At 46.6% G+C, this 16,963-nt stretch overlaps 1 protein-coding gene across 1 annotated transcript; it reads right to left on the bottom strand.

Moving 5' to 3' along the window:
- Positions 1–3,697: 3,697 nt before the first annotated feature.
- Positions 3,698–15,505, bottom strand: ACSBG2 (acyl-CoA synthetase bubblegum family member 2). The gene is made up of 14 exons (XM_009485731.2): positions 15,374–15,505; positions 12,926–13,002; positions 12,109–12,350; positions 10,990–11,078; positions 10,286–10,406; positions 9,754–9,834; positions 9,092–9,241; positions 8,728–8,904; positions 7,941–8,122; positions 7,447–7,680; positions 6,527–6,744; positions 5,443–5,582; positions 4,257–4,503; positions 3,698–3,846 (listed from the first exon to the last, which is right to left on the bottom strand). The coding sequence occupies exons 1-14, from the start codon at positions 15,496–15,498 to the stop codon at positions 3,731–3,733; spliced, it is 2,199 nt and encodes a 732-aa protein (XP_009484006.2). The 5' UTR covers positions 15,499–15,505; the 3' UTR covers positions 3,698–3,730.
- Between the last annotated feature and the right edge of the window lie 1,458 nt (positions 15,506–16,963).

The raw sequence follows: 16,963 nt of genomic DNA on the forward strand, positions 1-16,963 counted from the left end.
GTCAAATTTGGGCCTCATCTTGTGTCCCCTTCTAGTTACATATGAACGAGTTCCCTGTGTAGATTCTCTATAGGCTGGCTGAATGCTGTTCTGAACATGCCGTGTACAGGTATTTGTGGATAAAGTGTTCGTTCTTGTGTCACTCTTGAGAGCATGGATGGATTATTGTACTATAGGAAGGAGGTGGCAGTGCTGCTGTCAGCATTGCCTCAGGTCTTCGAGGATGTGTAGTAGCTTGCATTGTTTAAAAAAAAAAAAGGAAAAAAAAAAAAATAGCCAAAATTGACTTCTAGCCATAATGGTTTTTCCAAGGAAAATGGACAGAATTCTGTTACTTTTCAGTGTCCTTCATCTTGTTACTGAAGGCATGAACAAGTGCTGATCAGTCTGAAGGCTTTCAGAGTTGCTTTGAGTTGAATCGTGTTGGAGGTAAGATCAGGACACAGCTTTTCCTTTGTCCTTGGCCTTTGTATTAAAGGGCAAAAGAGGGGTCAGGAGTATTTTCCTGTTGTCTTGGTCTGCGTATGTATTAAGCCTTGAGGCTTTGATTACTGACATTAACTATTAAAAAAAAAAAAAAAAAAGATAGCAAGGCTAGCTGGATCCCAAAACAGCAGCTGAGGAATATTGGACACATAGGTAACGAGACTGGCTGTGCTGTGGTCAGGCTGAATACATGGAAGTGCAATGATTTTGCCACCAGTTCTTCTATTGCTGTGTGCGGTGGTAGCATCAGAACTAGCAAAACAATTGATGCAACAATCCAGAAGCAGTTTTTGTCAGATCTTGAACGTATTTGATGGTGAGAGAGGTTTAAACTTCCCTTATGGAGCTTGCCCTGTCGTGTTCTCTGCAAGCAGAGACCCGAGTCACTCTGGTTCTGGAAATTTCAGCCGTCACGCTGGCGAATGCACTGGAGCACGGGCGGTGTACTCGGACGAAGCTTCTCTCTACTAGCCCAGGTGCCTGGCACTCACCAGTTGGCATGCGTGTGTCGATGCTGTAGACAACCATTGTGCACCTTGTACGAGTATTACTTCTAAAACGATGAAAATCGATCGGTATTGCTTTCCTGGGGGCGTGAAATAGCCATCAAAAACTGACAAGATGAGTTTGCACTCCTAAAGAAAAAAAAAAATGTAAGTACTTCAACGTCTAGATAATTTTTAATTGTATTTCTGCCTAGAGCCGAGGTATTAAATACCTTGTCACTTGAGGATTTTAAAAGTTGTGTTGGGAAATGAATTCTTCACTCAGCTGTAAGAAATTCAGCTGGCCCAAGACTAACTTCAAGATTAAAAAAAAAAAAAAATCATGTTTGTAATACGTTACAGGATTGTTTGTCCTGAATTTTAAACTTTTTGTTAAATTTGTGGAACTATGGAGGAATTTTCTAGAAAAAGTGAAATAAAGTAAGATGGAAAAGTAAAACTTCAAGCGTTTTTTGTTTGTTGTATTGCTTCTCCATGGACAGCAACGAGGCTTTCCCCAAGCGCCTTGTTAGCGAAAATGTTTTCCATTAGAAATACAGAAGCCGGTGACGCAGTCGGCTGCTCTTCAGCTCTGCCAGCCCCTTGCCTGCAGGCAGCACCGCGCCGGGGCACAGGAGAGGGAAAGCAAAGGGAAAGGAAACTTGTTTGAGGCACAGTCGGTCTGGGGGGTGACCCCGGTGTCCGTCAATACATTGGAGCTTTCAGTCGGTCGCGTCAATCCTGTTGCTGCTGCAGCTTCGTGTCTGGGTTCCCTGCAGTTTGCCAGCAGCAGGAAGGAGCGGTGAGCGCGAGGTGGAGCGAGCAGCCCAGAGCAGAGCTTTGCCTAAGGCGGGTGCAAGTGCTCCCTCTCAACTTCCATGGGGCCTGCGGAGGTTTTTCCCGGCTCCTGAACCCGGTCAGGACTCAGCACCAACCGCGAGGAGCGAGGCAGAGCTCTGGCGCAGGTGTTCTGCAGCTGCAGGCTCTGACCGAAGGCCTGGAGTTTAATTCCCCTTCTGACCGCGGCAGGGTTTTGTACGCGTTGGTCTCCTCCCTCTGCTGCTGCGGGGAGCAGCTTCAACCTTGATAAGGATCCAGGAGCCAGCTCTGGCTGCCACAAGGCAAATGAACCTTTTTGCTGCTCCCCACGCTGTCACTGCCACTGCCCTCAATGCCGAGTTGAGCGCTATTTTGCAGAAAGTACCGAAGTGTTAAGAGACACAAACTGCAGAGTTTCTTTATTAGGCATTCCTCTGAACATGGGAGACATTTCAGGTTCATACAGCTGAGAACACACACATTTGCATGAGAGCAGCAGTGGTCACAGTAGCGCGTTACCCACCCCTTCCACACAGGTGCTGCAGGCATGTGCGCAAGAGGAATTTCACTGAGCCCAGATCGGTTTTAGGTGTAAAAACCTCCCTAAGGTGCCTGGCTCCAGGCACCTTGCCCCAGCAAGGTTTCGATGCCAGGTAGTGCTGTAGGCACAGAGCCCCTGTGACCCGCAGCCAGCAGCTTGCTCGAGCTGCTGCTGTTATTTGATAGCGTAGATGCCTCTCGCCTGCGGGATGCTCCCCCTCGAAGCACCCGACAGCTCCTGGTGCTCCTCTGGCCACGGGAAACAATTACCCAGAACCAGAGGGTAGAGCTGTTGTGCTTATATTCAGATAATGATTTCTAGTTTCAAATAAGCCATTTTACAAGCAGTCCTTCATTTGCTGTTGGGATTAACAGTCCCTCCAGGCACTGGGCAGACTGGAATAAGCCTTGCAGAAGCATTTAGAAGAGACCTTCAAGAGCTACTGGTACTGGGTGCTTTCGCACAGGTTGGGAGAAGGCTGTGCCCTGTGTCCTATTGTCGATGAATTCAATGTAAATGGCCGTTACAGTGGCTGGAATGGTTGATTGCAGACCTTCAAAAGAACCAGCCTTTGAACAACCAGGTTCCCAGCACAGTCTCCTCCCTGCCAGCGCAGGTACAAAGCCTCAGCCCACCCTACAGCTCTGGAGTTCCCCGTTTCCAGAAGCTCTAGCCAGCACTTCTGTGATTGTAAGACTACAGATTTCACACACATTTGTACACAGCCTCATAAATAGTGCCTTGCGTAAAACACTTCTCAGAACACAGGCCATGTATACTGCTTTAACAATAACTTATGGCTTCATTATAACTCAAGAAGATAAAACAAACTCAAAATATTGCACAGAAAAACCCAGCAAACGTGAGGTTTCACGTACACACTGAGCCAGTGTGTGTAGTCACACAGCATTCATCATCTTTAACAGAAAACAGATTTAAAATAATTTGGATGTCATCAGCATGCAGTTTAAACGTGCATCGGGGGGGTGAAATACACCGCTATAAAAAGAAATCTGCCTTTCTCCCTCAGCAGGAGAAGTGCAGCTCCTGATTGTTTTACATTCAAGCTCAGGAAAAGAAAACTTTGGTTAAAACATAATATAGAATACAGATTTAAGGTAAACATCGTATTGCCCTTACAAAAATGGAAAGACAAAAAATACGAAGCAGAGACATTTGGGAATATCTCTGCGTTAGAACACAGACACAGGAAAACACTGGGCACAAACACGCTCAACACACTGCAGTACGAGGGCCAAAAAATGTACAGTGAAGCGATTCAGAGGGGCTGCCTGATGACCGAGCCGCATTTATTTCAACTGAACCCAGGGAATCCTTCCCAAGGAGCTGGGGGATCGTCCTCCGGGCTTGCTTCAGTCCACAGCACAAAGCCTCCACGCTACTGCCGAAGGGCGTTCTCTGTTGCAGTCGGTGTATCCACATCTGCGTAAAACTGAGCGATTTGGTCTTTGTACTTCTGTGCCACCACTGGTCTCTTCAGCTTCATTGTTGGGCCTGTGGAAAGAAAAAAAAATACAGCACAAGGTTTTAATGGTGACCATTTTGAGACACAAATCAATATTAGAGTGAAGCAAGCCGGGAGGAAGATTCAGAACGCATGAACAGACGTTGACTTCTAAATTTCTCTTTGCGATTAATGAAAAATCTCTCCCTTCCTTCCCCCGTGAATAGAAGCAGCACAACCATCCCACAACAGACAACGCAGAACCAAGGGTCCGCACTGCTCAGCTCAGTTCTGCTGGGCAGAGGTGGGAATTCATCCCACCCTTCCCAAAACTGACATGGAAAAGCCACAGCGAAAGGTGGTGGGTAGCTCTGTGTATTGGGGGTCCTGGTTGTGTTGTCTGCTCTGCCTCCAAGGAAGGGGTGAGGGGGTAACCCCAAACGCCCCACCCACCACTCACCAAGCTCCCCACCAAAGACAGAAAAGTCCTTCTCCAGAAGGACCCACTTCTGGACTTTCTGAGCATTGGAGACAGCTCCCTCGTTGACTGCCGCAATTCCCTTCTGGATAGCCGCGTAGATAGCCTTGTCTTTGCTGCTGATGATTTCGGAGACTTTTGTCGCCTTGCTGCCCAGTTTCTGACAGTACTCAATAGCTTCTGGAGTGAGATCATCTCCTGGCTCGCCAGTTTCTACATCTACCTTGCACTGCAACACAAGTGAGAACAGGTAACTCCATGCTGCTAACCACCGAGTCCCTTCATGCTAATAAGCTTACGGCCATGGGAAGCTGCCCCATCTCCTTCCCCACCACGGTACCAATTGTCCAATTAATCAACCACTGTGATTTTATACTTTGCTTGATGCCAGCCACTGCCTCAGACAAGAACTCACTGAGGCAAAATGCAGAGCAAACCCCTTCAGCTCTCTGCATACTCCACAGCCTGTCCATACCAAGGAGCAAGCTGGGTACGGAGCTCATCTTCCAAATTCCTCCTGTGCTACCCTAAGTTGATCCCTTTTGTTTTCTGGACCTTTTTTTCTGGGCCACAGCTTTACTTCCCTGCATCCCACAGCAGCATAACAGTCTGCTGGAAGTCAACCCGTGCGGCACCACTACCTCCAGGGCCCGGCTCGGCATTCCTTGCACAAGGGCGAGGAGGTCGGCGGTCGTCTCGCTAATGAGCGATCAGCACCGCCCTGGGAAACCAGCAGCCTGCAGGGTCTCTGGACAGAAGTCAGTGTGGGCCACCACAGATGCGTCACTGTGGCGTTTAAAGCCAGTGCCTTAAAAAGAAATCACTGGCAGCTTGTTACTGTCCGGACTGCTCTGGGAGATACTGAAAAGTGGGTAAGAAAGCAGAAGGGTTTCTTTTTTCAGTCTCACTTTTAGGTCTTTTACTTCTGTTGCTTTCTGCCCTACGTGGTACAGAGAGAACCAGCTGCCCTGAACAACAGAACCACCCGATCGTCTGATCAAGTAGCAATGCTTGTTCTTCTGTACAGTTACAACTGCTGTTTGCAACACAGCTACAACAAGTAGCCTCCTGTCTCTAAAAGACACCGTGAAAGTGTGTAACAATTATCTTCCTCACTGGAATTAAACATTTAGCAACACAGGTGAATTCCCATCCTGTTTTCCATTACCTTTAGCGTTAGAAGCATAGCAAGGAATTTTGCTTTGTCTCCAACCAACATTGCATTGCTGATGATGGGAACAGCATCTTTCACAGCATCCTCGATTGGAACGGGAGGAACGTTCTCACCTCCCGCAGTGATGATGAGCTCTGGAAAACAGTCAAATCTTGATTAATTGCTTAGAGCTTTTTCCCCCCCTTCCTTCACAATCTGAAATGACTTTAGAGCTCCTTTGTGCCTACTGGATCCAATAGCCAGTCTGTGTCCCAACATCTGGAGAAGGCAGCAAACCAGAAGGACGCCAGTCAGGCGAGGAGAGACGAGACTGAGGCGTGCATGCAAAGGGCATTGCAAAAGCTGCTTTGATGCTCCAGAGGTGTTTGCAGTTCGGGAACATGGGGTGTGGCGTACGAGCACCTCAGTGCCCTGCCACGCTCACTTTGGACTAAGGCATGTAAGTTTGTACCCAAGTTGTTCAGAAACTTAAGTACAAAATTTGCTGAGGCAAATACTTCAAAGGCAAACACTGCAGAGCTGTTTGAAGTTATGCAGTGTGACACACAGCAGAGGAGAGCCTGCCTTTCTTGGCTGTCTTTTATAGATTTCTTAAAGCAGCCCCTTTGCGTGACCACTTATCTCTTTTTGATGATTGAAGTCTTGCGTAAAATTGGATTTGTTTGGGCTTGGTCAAAGTGGTGTCCCAAGAACGGCATTGCTGCAAGCCGTTTTCACACAGTGTTAAGCTATTGTTTTCTCTCAGAGGTTACCTAGCAAAGCTGGCTGAAACTGGAGGGACCTGGACAGGTCCAGCACCATAAAACAAGCCAACAAAGCATTAACTACTGCTTCTGAGATCAGAGGATTTCTTCCTTGCTCTGCAAACACACGGTGGTTTCAGAGGTCACCCCTCACCACACACCCTGCCATGTGCTCAGTGGCAGGACACGCTGCAGCCATATGAATATCAAAAACTTCAGAAGGAGAGGTATTTAAATACTGTTCTGTGCAAGCCACAACCACATAACTAGCAGAGTCCGAACACGTTGTATCATAATACTGCGTAACCTCAAGACAAAGCGAGGGGACACGTTACCTTTAATTCTGCCGGTGATGTAGAGGAATCCATCTTTATCGTGCTTGCCAAGGTCACCCGAGTGCAGCCAGCCATCTTCATCAATTGCCTCTTTGGTTTTTTCTTCCATGTTCAAATAGCCCATGAAGATGTGCCTTCCCGAGAAGCAGATCTCCCCGTTGCCATCTCTATCTGGCTTATGAATCAGCGTCTGGCAGCCTGTGACTTCCTTTCCACAGCTTAAAAAGAACACAAACACAAACCCATGGCATTTTTTTTTTTTAAATTCAATAGCTGAGCAGCAGAGTGAAATTATAGCAGTACCGTCTCAAGCTAAAGTGTTTGAACAAAGCCAGCTTTTTACGACGACTGCTTCAGCAAGGAACTTATAAACTTAAAAGGCATCTGCTTATGTAAGGGGAACTACCAAAAAAGTTGTTATTGCAGAGAGATCAGTGCTCACACACCTGGTGTTTTCCACTCATTGTTCTCAAACACCTGAGCTTTGAATTAGAAGATTTATGTCCTTGGCAGCAAACTTTTACTGATGGTGGTATTTACTCTGCAGACTGAACCCACGGGGACTGAACAAGCCATTCCAAGCAACAGCACAGTCTTCCTGCATTTATTCATTTGACATTAAAGGGAACTGTAGGCTAGAGTTACTAATTCTTCCTTCTTCCCATCAATCCCTTTGCTTCCTCCACAGTGCCTAGAGAATCCAGGTCAAATTAAATTTAAGTAACACTGCTGTTGCCCTTGGCAGATCTCTTCATCTGCAAGACGTGGCCAAAGGAACTGGCTCCCTAGCGACTTTTCACTGGCAGCAAGACTCTGGGGATGAGCTGCATCAGGCAAGATGGACGTGCCAGATGCAGGAGAAACCTTAAAGCAGCTCTTCCTTCCAGCCAGCAGTGCTCTGCTCACAGAAGGACGTTTACCTGGTGAGCTTGAACGCGTGAGGTAGAGAGATCGTGTGAGGCCCAGAGCTCTCGCTCATGCCGTACAGCTCAAACACAGGAATATTCAGACTTAAAAAAAATTCCAGCGTCTCTCTGGTAATGGGAGCAGCCCCCGTGTAGCACTTTGTGCATCGGTCCAGCCCAATGGCTTTTCGCACTTTCTTGTACACCAAGTGCCTGGCTAAGCGGAAGTTCACGGGGACTTCAGAATATCTGTAGGAGAAAAATGGTTACAAGATCTCAGTCACGAAGGAGAACTTCTCTCCCTTCCTCCTTTCATCTTCCTCCTATTTTAGTTTATTCAGTAAAAAATTATTTCCCCCTCCAGCCCTTGCTGCTCACCCTCTGGTCCAAGCACTACATTTGGCTTTTACTGTTCCCAAGTCTGGCCTGTTGCATGGGATATAATTCCTGATCCAATAATAGAGTTCTCCTAATATTCATTACATCCCTTGAGTGTAGTTCATATTTACCCATTCATCCGCTTCAGATTTGTCTGCAACCCAACTCCCTTGGCCCATGATGCCACTTTTCTTCTGAGTGCTGACGATTTTGCACCTATGGATTTCATTTTTTCTTCCATTTTTTCCCAGACACGAGGAACTCCCAAAAAGGCAGTTGGTCTCACTTCCCGCAGTGTGTCTACCAAGGTGCCCTGCGCAAAGCAGAATTTAATACAGCTTTCAAAAGCGCTTCACTGTAGAGTTCAGGTCAGCACTGGTCGCTAGCCGAAGCTTAGGACTCTGCCATCAATTTTGAGGAATTGCTCATTTTCAGCTGCAGTGCCACCAAGAGAAAGGAACCTCAGGAGCATTCAAATGCCACAGTGGTTTTGAGAAGACAGCAAGGATCGATGCTTTCAGTGCCAGCGCTGACACAGCGCCAAGAGAAGAATCGTTCTCAGGGCACAGATTTAATGGTGGTGGCATTTTGCAATGTGGACAGAGCAAATACAAAGCCGTTGCTCAAGCAAGCTGCGGGGGCAGAGAACTGGTGTCAGGTGAGACACCAAGCAGCTCCTGGTTGTGAAGTGCTTGGTCAGCTCACCCTAGCTTGCAATAGTCGAAGGCAAAGGTCAGAGCAGCTATATTTGTCAAACCAACAGACCCTTAAACAGGAACAGTTGCTCCTTAAACGCTACACAAATAAACCGAGCTAGCACAGCTTTCAGAATCCTGTCAGCCACATTCATTTTAAAGCACCCACCCCAGCTACAAGCAGGTGGATGGGTGTAGGATTTTTATTTTCTTACGTTTTTACCTTTAATGCATCTGGTTGAGCAAAGAAAACTTGTACACCGAACGTCATCGCCGACCAAATATCCGACATCTGTGCAGCAATATGACTGAGGGGCAGATAGCTGACCACCAGTTCCTGCTTTTCTTTAGCATCTGACAGCATTATGAAGCGCCCTGCCGCCGATGCCGTCCACGTCAACTGTAACAAGAACCCACGTCAGTATTAAGTGACAGCTCTTCCGAGCAGGCCCAACACAGAACACGCAGCTCACAAAACAAGTCTATGACTTCCTGTGATCGTGGGGCATGTTTTTCAGCTGATCTCTACCCTCCCTCAGCACCCACCTAAGGTCACAGAATGGGCATTTGAACAAAGAGATACTTACGTTGTCATGACTGAGCATTACTCCCTTTGGCTGTCCGGTTGTCCCTGAGGTATATATTAATGTACAGCACTGGTTAGGCTTCTGCGACTCAATGATTTCACGGAGCTGAGTATCTGGAACATCTTTGCCAAGGTCCATGAACTCACTCCACTGTGTATGTAAGAGAAGAGCTCAATCACTTTGTAGGCTATCATTCACATGTGAAACTAAACCCTTTGCTACACATGAAGAGAAGGAAACTGTTCCCTATGTCCAAAGCTCTGGCAGAATCTGAAAAGGTTGTAAATATGCGCTGTCAGCCCCACGATGTTCTCTGCCTGCCACAAGAGGCATGGCGAGAAGCAGAAAAGGAGACGGATCCACCCTGAGGCAGCTTACCAGCTCTGTAGCAACCCTGGCATTCACTGGGAGTGCTGAGCAGGAGCAAGTGTGGGACCCGAGGCTGCCTTGCAGAGATCAGCACGCTAACACCCTCCCTTACAACGTGGATTATCGAGGTTTGAACAACAGTAGGCATCTACTGCTTCAGCAAGGCAAGCAATCCCCCACTGAAACCAACATCAGCTCACATGATGACAGTCCCGTGGAAGGTGATGGTTGCTGGCAAGCCACCAGCGAAACACAGCCGGTATTTACAAGCCATTACGATGCCCAGTACTTACAGAGTACAGATTTGGTCTCTTCTCTTTTAGCTCTTCCCCATACTGGATAATAGCTTTCAGATGAGGTAGTTGATGCTGAATCTGTGTTAGGAAGGGAGATTGGTGAGAAGGAGCAAATCCTGCCTGTCCCTTTTAAGCCTAAGTAACCCACCACTTAACATGCTGCTGCGACTTGCCGTTTTAAGTAAAGCTAAGAGAATCTCATCTGTGTTATTGAAAGAGAAGAGAGAAGCCTCACAAGAGACAGTGATCATTTGGACCGGGGTGTTGCCAGACAACCTAGGGGATGCTCAATTGTTCATTTTGTTTTCTCATATTTTAAGCTCGAGGCTTCGCTAAGCTGTGGAACCACCATTTCACCTCTCGTGAGATTTAGCACTAGTGACTACTCATCTGGCTTGAGCAGGGAGCGCAGCAAGTAGGCTCGATCTGTTGGCCTCTGCGTTCAGCGCCAGCGTTTCCCTCAGGTATTACCCTCCCACATCTGTCAATAGGATGCTGTAGCCCCCAGCCATTTAAAAAGTATATTTACTTCTAAGATTTTCTGCAGCTGTTTATGGTTTTCCACAACCAGAACATTAGCACTGCAGTTGTCTGCTACATAATGACAGGCCTCAGGAGAGTTTGTAGTGTAGATACCAACAGCAAATCCACTACAAAAGAAAAGGAAAAAAACAAAACAGAAAAGCAAAATACACAATTAGAAGATAAGCACAGTTGTTGGCAAAATTCAGACCATTTCAAACTTTAACAGAGGAAAAACTTTAAGAAGAATATCTGATAAAACAACAACAAAAAGTGGAAGGCTTAATTCCAAGAGCAAAGGCTCTGTTCTGGGGCATGGGAAACGTCAGAATGGTGCAAGGGACCAAAATGTCTCAGGAGGAAGGCGGCTATCAAAATCCAGTGCTGTGATTCTCTGGCATTTCCCATCATATTATTAATGACAGTGTAAGTAAGCATGCTTTTGGATTAACCTACTGTTCATCTTATTTTGAAAGATGTACCTGTCTAAAAAAAAAACCAAACACCACAAAAACCCAACTAATTTTTGTCTCATTAATTCATAATGAAGTAACGAGAGAGGTTAGGTTCTAACTATCTTCATTAAATCCCAATATAAGCAGTTGGTTTTGTTGTGTTTTTTTAATCAGAAACTGCTTCTCACATGAATACTGAAATTACTATCTGAATGCTAAAGCAAAATGCATGTCAAGAGACAACACTCATTCTTACCCTGCAAGGATAGCTCCGATGTCAGCAATAAACCACTCTGCAGAATTAAATCCCAAGATGCACACTCCATGAAAACGCTCCAGTCCCAGCTGTAAACAAGAGATGAGACTACAGCAATCTTGGTTTTCCTCTGAAGAATGCTTAGAGTTAATTTACAGATCTCTGCTGCAAGCACAATGTCAAGGGAAAAGTTCATGCTATTATACACGGTAATTCACATTGAAAAGCTTCCCAAGAGCTAATACGGAACCAGTTAAGTTTCACATCAGACACTGTCCCGCTTTATCAGTAGGCAGGAAAAAAAAGGATTCACTTAGGTCTGCGCTCGGTACAACCAGCTCACTGACGCTAAAAGTATTATAAAACCGAGATAGATAGAGATAGTTATCGGTTCCCTTTGGGCTGGGAATGAGAAGGCAAGAGGTTAAGTTAGACAACACCTACTGAGACATTTAGTCACTTAGTACAGGTTAGATATGTTAGATATCAATAATGACAAGAGCACCAAGCTCCAATGACAGTCAGAGGCATTTTGCTATGAAATTCCAGGTGTTGAAGTCCCAGTCTTTAAATCTCCTTCAGCCATTCACTGGTTTTGTCCCAGAGTGGAACTATGTAGACTGGAAGATCCCACCATAGGAGTAAAAACAGAGTGGCCTTAACTTCAAGAAATACGACTTTATGATGATAACAGTAAGTACATGTAGTGTTGGTTTCTCTCTCCGAGTGTCTTAAGTCCCAACAGCACAGGCAAAAGGCTCAGCCAGTTTGGACATTTAAGTCTGATTCATACGCATCCTTTCAAGTTTTTTCTTAAGAGAGATTAAAATTGACATGCCTCATAAAGGGTGTCGTCCAGGTTTGACATACACCTCAAACACCTCTCTTTAAATGTTTCCTTACGCACTTTTTGTTAGTTGAATGTGGAAGCAACTTGCAAGAAATTCAAACAAAAATGCTGCAGTAATTACCGAGCTGTTCACTGCATGCTCAGGTATCTCCCTGTCACTTTAAGCCTCCCTCAGAGAACGTGCAGGTTTAAGATATAGCTGACCACAGCCATTTCAGCAGTTAAATTGACTGAACGTGAAGGAGGAGCAGAATTCATCAAAAGCTTACCTTCAGAAAGCTTTTTGCTGCTTTCCAGCACTCATCATAGTACATCTTATATGTTAGTTTTATCCACTGGCCACCCTTCTTGGATGCGAGGGCATAGTAATCACCGTATTTACTAGCAGCTTCCCGGAATAGCTCATGAACGGTCTTTGGTGCCTCACTGCCTATGCCCTGTTCATCCATCCTCAGTCTGACCTCTCCATCTCGTCGTGTTGTCCACATGCTGGAGGTAGGAGGTGAAGGGGCTGGTTTGAAAGAAAAGTGTTCAGCATCTTATATTTAGAAATGGCTTGCTGCCGTAACAGAAATATAAATACAAGTATCAGACACATGAAAGCAAATGCTCATATATCCCCTTCCCACCCCCCTTTTTTGACCTTTTATTCTTGGCAAGTTTGCCATACGACTCCCGGTATTTTAGGCCAAGACTAACAGACGAAGCCTCTAAAGTGCTTTCAAAATTTTCCTAAACGTTTCCCATTTACACCCCCCCTAACCTGCTTTGCTGCCCTAAAGCTCTGTTACTGCCAAGGTGGCAGCTTCCTGCAACAGTCATATAGACCGTGCTTTTTTTTTTTTTTTTTTTAAGGAGGACTGGAAGTAGTACATTATTACCTGGTAGATAAACATTAGGCAGTGACACTACCTACTTTACTCCTTGAAGCATATCCGTCCTTTAAAGTTCAAGTTCAAGAGGCTTCAGGGCAGACCATCCTGCAATTTGAGTTTCTTCTTCCATTGTTACGGTTTGATAAATTCCTCTCTCATTTCAATAATAATTTTATGCACACCACAGTAACTAAAAATTCTTTCCACTTACCTTTGAAGCCCAGCATGTCTATCTGACATCCCTCTGTCTTATCTTCAGCTGTCTCAACGTTGCGGACCTCAACAGTTCTGCAAGGCAAAAGCAATTAGCCCGGGATAGGCTTCAGCACACTGGCTGAGCAACGCCTTCGGCGTGCTTGCTCCATCGCTCAATTACATTAGTCCTTGGATGTCAAACAAGGATTAGAGGTTCCTGATGTTCTGCAGGTGCGTTTATTCATTTTTTAATTTTAATCTGGTGCTTAGCTCCTGCCTGCAATACAGGGGTCTAACGAAGGGGAGGCCCCAGCGGCCTCACGGCTACGCAGCACAGCAATCCCCCCGCGAGTCACCCCGTGGGGAAACCCGCGGAGATCTCCTGCAGAAGGCCAGGCCAGCTGAAGAGCTGGAAATGGATTTAACAGGAAATCTTGTTCTTAGCTATTCCTGATAAAGTTAGTGCATCCGGCTCCCACCAGATGTTTGTGAAGAAATGGAAACAGGCACGTCCCCCGTCTACTTGAGCCACGCTCCTCACCGGGACCTTGTCCTGCGGTGCCAGCTGAAAGCTGCCCCTTTTACTTTCATCACAGAATCATTTAGGTTGGAAAAGACCTTTAACACCATCCAGTCCAACCGTTAACCTAACACTACCAAGTCCACCACTAAACCACTTAAGGGTAGAGTAATAATTTCATGTTTCCTGGCTTGGTGGCTGGATTATTTTTTAATAAAAGTAAAAATCATCCCTGCAAGATCTGGTGAGACGCCACCTGCCCACGTTTGTAGAACAGCGTTCTTCCTCCATCCCCTTCCAAGACGGACTTTCTCACAGCCGTAAGCGATGAGGATAAGGAATAACCAAGTCGCGTGTCCCACTTCAGACCACAGGCTGGAAACCAGACCCCGGGAGATTCAGCGTCCGAGTCCCTGAGCTCTGCTCCCCAGGACATCCCACCCCCCAGCCTACCCCGGGCCATACCCTGCCTCTACCATCAGCACAGCACTAAGGGCCAAGTTTTAGTCGACCCAAGATTATGTTCCAGAGAACCAAAATTCCCGTCTTGCCTTGCCAAACAGCCCCCCGGGGCCCGTCGCTCCAGCCCACCACCAAGGGGTTTGTTTCTTCATGCCAGGGCTAGGTGTTGCCCCATGGCAATGCTTGGTGCGAGGTTTCTCCCCAGCACCGCCTCCTGGGTCTGGCAGAAGGGCTGCAGGGCCCTGACATCACAAGGGCCCGGCCCTCCGCGGGCGCAGCTCTGGGCGCGCAGAAGCCCTGACGTCCCCGCCTGTCACAATCGGACCACACCTGCGCACAGGCGGCAGCGGCTCCGGCCCCACGCAGACTCCTCAGCCTAATCCAGGCAGGGCTCCCACCGAGCCCCACATTTTCTTCCCTTTCTACTCGACCAAAGAGAAGACAAGTCAGCACAAGGCGCTGTGTGAATTTCAGTGTAAAATTTCCCTCTGTTTTATGTTCTCTCTGAATTTTTAGGCGGTAGTCAACTGTTATTGCTTTGGGCACATGGTAAGGTTTAAGGCATAGAGAAGATCTGACATGGCTACACCCACGTACTGTCCAAAAGCAGAACTGCTTCTCCTAACTAACCTGCAAGCCAGGAACCAGAGGGAAGTAAATATTTTTTTTTTCTTTTTTATTCCTCCCAAAGGGATTACAAGATGTTCCCTACTACGCATTTCCTCCTCATTATTGAGAACGTTTTTCAGCACAAATTAATCCTCCGTTGCAATAGTTCTGCACCATTTCCACCACCAGCTTTTATGATCAAAGCATGCAAATGACCCGGTAACGTGACCGAAAAAGCCCCTACTATTTCCCTTACAGTGAATCAAGTCATCTTTTCCTTCCCCTTACTACATGTAATTCCAATGCAGCTTGAAAAAATTTAGGTAAAGAGTTTTCCTTAATTACTAATCTGCTCTTTAGTAAGAGGCTGCTTCGATTTACAGACAGGCTAACAGGAGTTGGCTAAAAATCAGTTAAGTGCTGCACACAGACTGTCCCCTGCAGAGGCACGCCTCTGTTTACAGCACAGCAACACTTCACTAACAACGTAGGACTTGCTCCACATTGTTAGTATTTGATCGGTGACCGCCCAATTACATAAAATTAACAATTACACAAAGTTGCTTTATAAGAGGCGACCTTTCTGACTACGCAGAATATGCTACCGTTCCTGCGCTTTAAGTTTATATTAAATAACACTACTTCAAGCTCTGTACTCTGTGTGGTAGCTATGTACAGCAAATTTAATTCTGTTCCTTTTCTTTTGAGAGGGCGAGATTGTAGATTCAGCTTTCGGATTTTGGAAGTTGTAACAAATGTTTGAAATTCCTTCCAAAAAAATCTTAATTAATCTAAGTAAAGCTGGTAGAATACAAACTATATGCTATGTATACAGGTCACCACAGAGAAAATAAAATGTTAAGTTACACAAACCTAGTTGAAGAGTTGAGCAGCACATCATCCAGTGACACCTCACAGCTCCCCTGAGGATCCGAATTAAAATAAGCCGTGGGGACTGGTTCGGCAAGTGCCATACGTGCATCTGACTCACACAGCATTGCCCCTGTAAAAACAAGTTTTGAAAATTAAAATACAATCAAACGCTATAGTAAAATCAGCTTCCACTGACGTAGCGATCCGACCGAGGCAATCCCAAAGCAGGCACGGCTCGAGACTGCTGTATTTGCATGAAATACGGTAAATTCTAACAGCAGACACAGCGCACCCCGCATCGGGCTCGCTTCATCCGAAAAACCTTATCAGCAGTAGATGATACACCCGTGCCCACATCCAAAAACGAGCGTGACAGTTACAGCTTTGATAAAGCACCACGAGCCTCACAATTTAAATTTTACACTCCCTCTGCCCGACATTCCTGCTCGGCTCTCAGCCCCCCCCAGCTCCCAAACTGCAGCGCTCCGGGCCCAGCCTCACAACGCATCGCCTCCGCCTTTGTGCAGCCTCTGCTCCCGCAGCCGCTCCGGACCAGCGCCAAGAAGGACGACGTGTAATATGCTTTATTTTTAAACTAGCGCCCAGGAGGCAGCTCTGGAGCATCTTATGTCATGTGGTGCCTGCCTCGCAATTGGAAGCGGCTCGTCACCCCACACCGCCGCCTCTTAAGGAAGCTCTGGCCCCGCGCCTGCTCACCAGCCTCCGGCACACCGGGGCTTTGGGGTCCCCCTCGGGGGACACAGCCCCCCGACACCCCGGAGATTTAACCTGTTCTCGTAAAAAAAACTCAGCGCTTTTGCAGCCGTTTTGTGTTTTTGGCGGGTGCTACGCCGCTCTTGGTACTTTGTTGTTAGGAGGTTTTGTCGCCGAAACGCAGTGTTTTCTAATGCTGAAAGCAACGTTGGTTTCATTTAAGGTTTGCGTTTGTCAAAAGATTTAAGGTTTACATTCGTCAAAAGCCTTTGATGCTTATGACTTGACAGGCTGAGCTTTAATTGTTTCAAGGAATTTCTAACCGATGGGAGATGAATCTCATTATCCCTGATCTTTTTATAAAGTGGATTTTAGCATGCTCTTTTGTACCTGCACTAGACAGACGCAATTTAAAGCGGGCAATGTGAAGAGCGTGTTTCTCTGAACGACAGCAGACGGGAGCAAAAGGAAAGAGCCCTTTTATCTAATGAATCCGACACAGCCAAGCTGCAGCCTTCTGCCCCTGACGGGTGGGGAAAGCCACGGCCAGGCACAATTCGCAGCAGGCAGACCAGGAAAGTGCATCCCCCCCCTTCCGCTTCCTCATCTACGCAAGGACACGTTGCTGCTTGCACCACGCTCTGCTACGGGCGACAATTCACAGTGCAAAAATAGTTGCATTCACAAGCAGCTGAGAAAGGGATGTCTCCAAAAATCCCATCTCTGAAGCTCCGAGATAATCAGCAGATGTTGCCCAACACCCCACTCTAGGCTGAAACACCAGAGAGGGGGTTTTTTTATTAATTTTTTTTTTTTTTTCCCCAGCAAGACAGCTGCAAGAAAAAGAGCATTATCTCTACAGAGCAGCCCAGTGCT

Source organism: Pelecanus crispus, chromosome 20 (assembly GCF_030463565.1).
Source record: "Pelecanus crispus isolate bPelCri1 chromosome 20, bPelCri1.pri, whole genome shotgun sequence".
Lineage (NCBI taxonomy): Eukaryota > Metazoa > Chordata > Aves > Pelecaniformes > Pelecanidae > Pelecanus > Pelecanus crispus.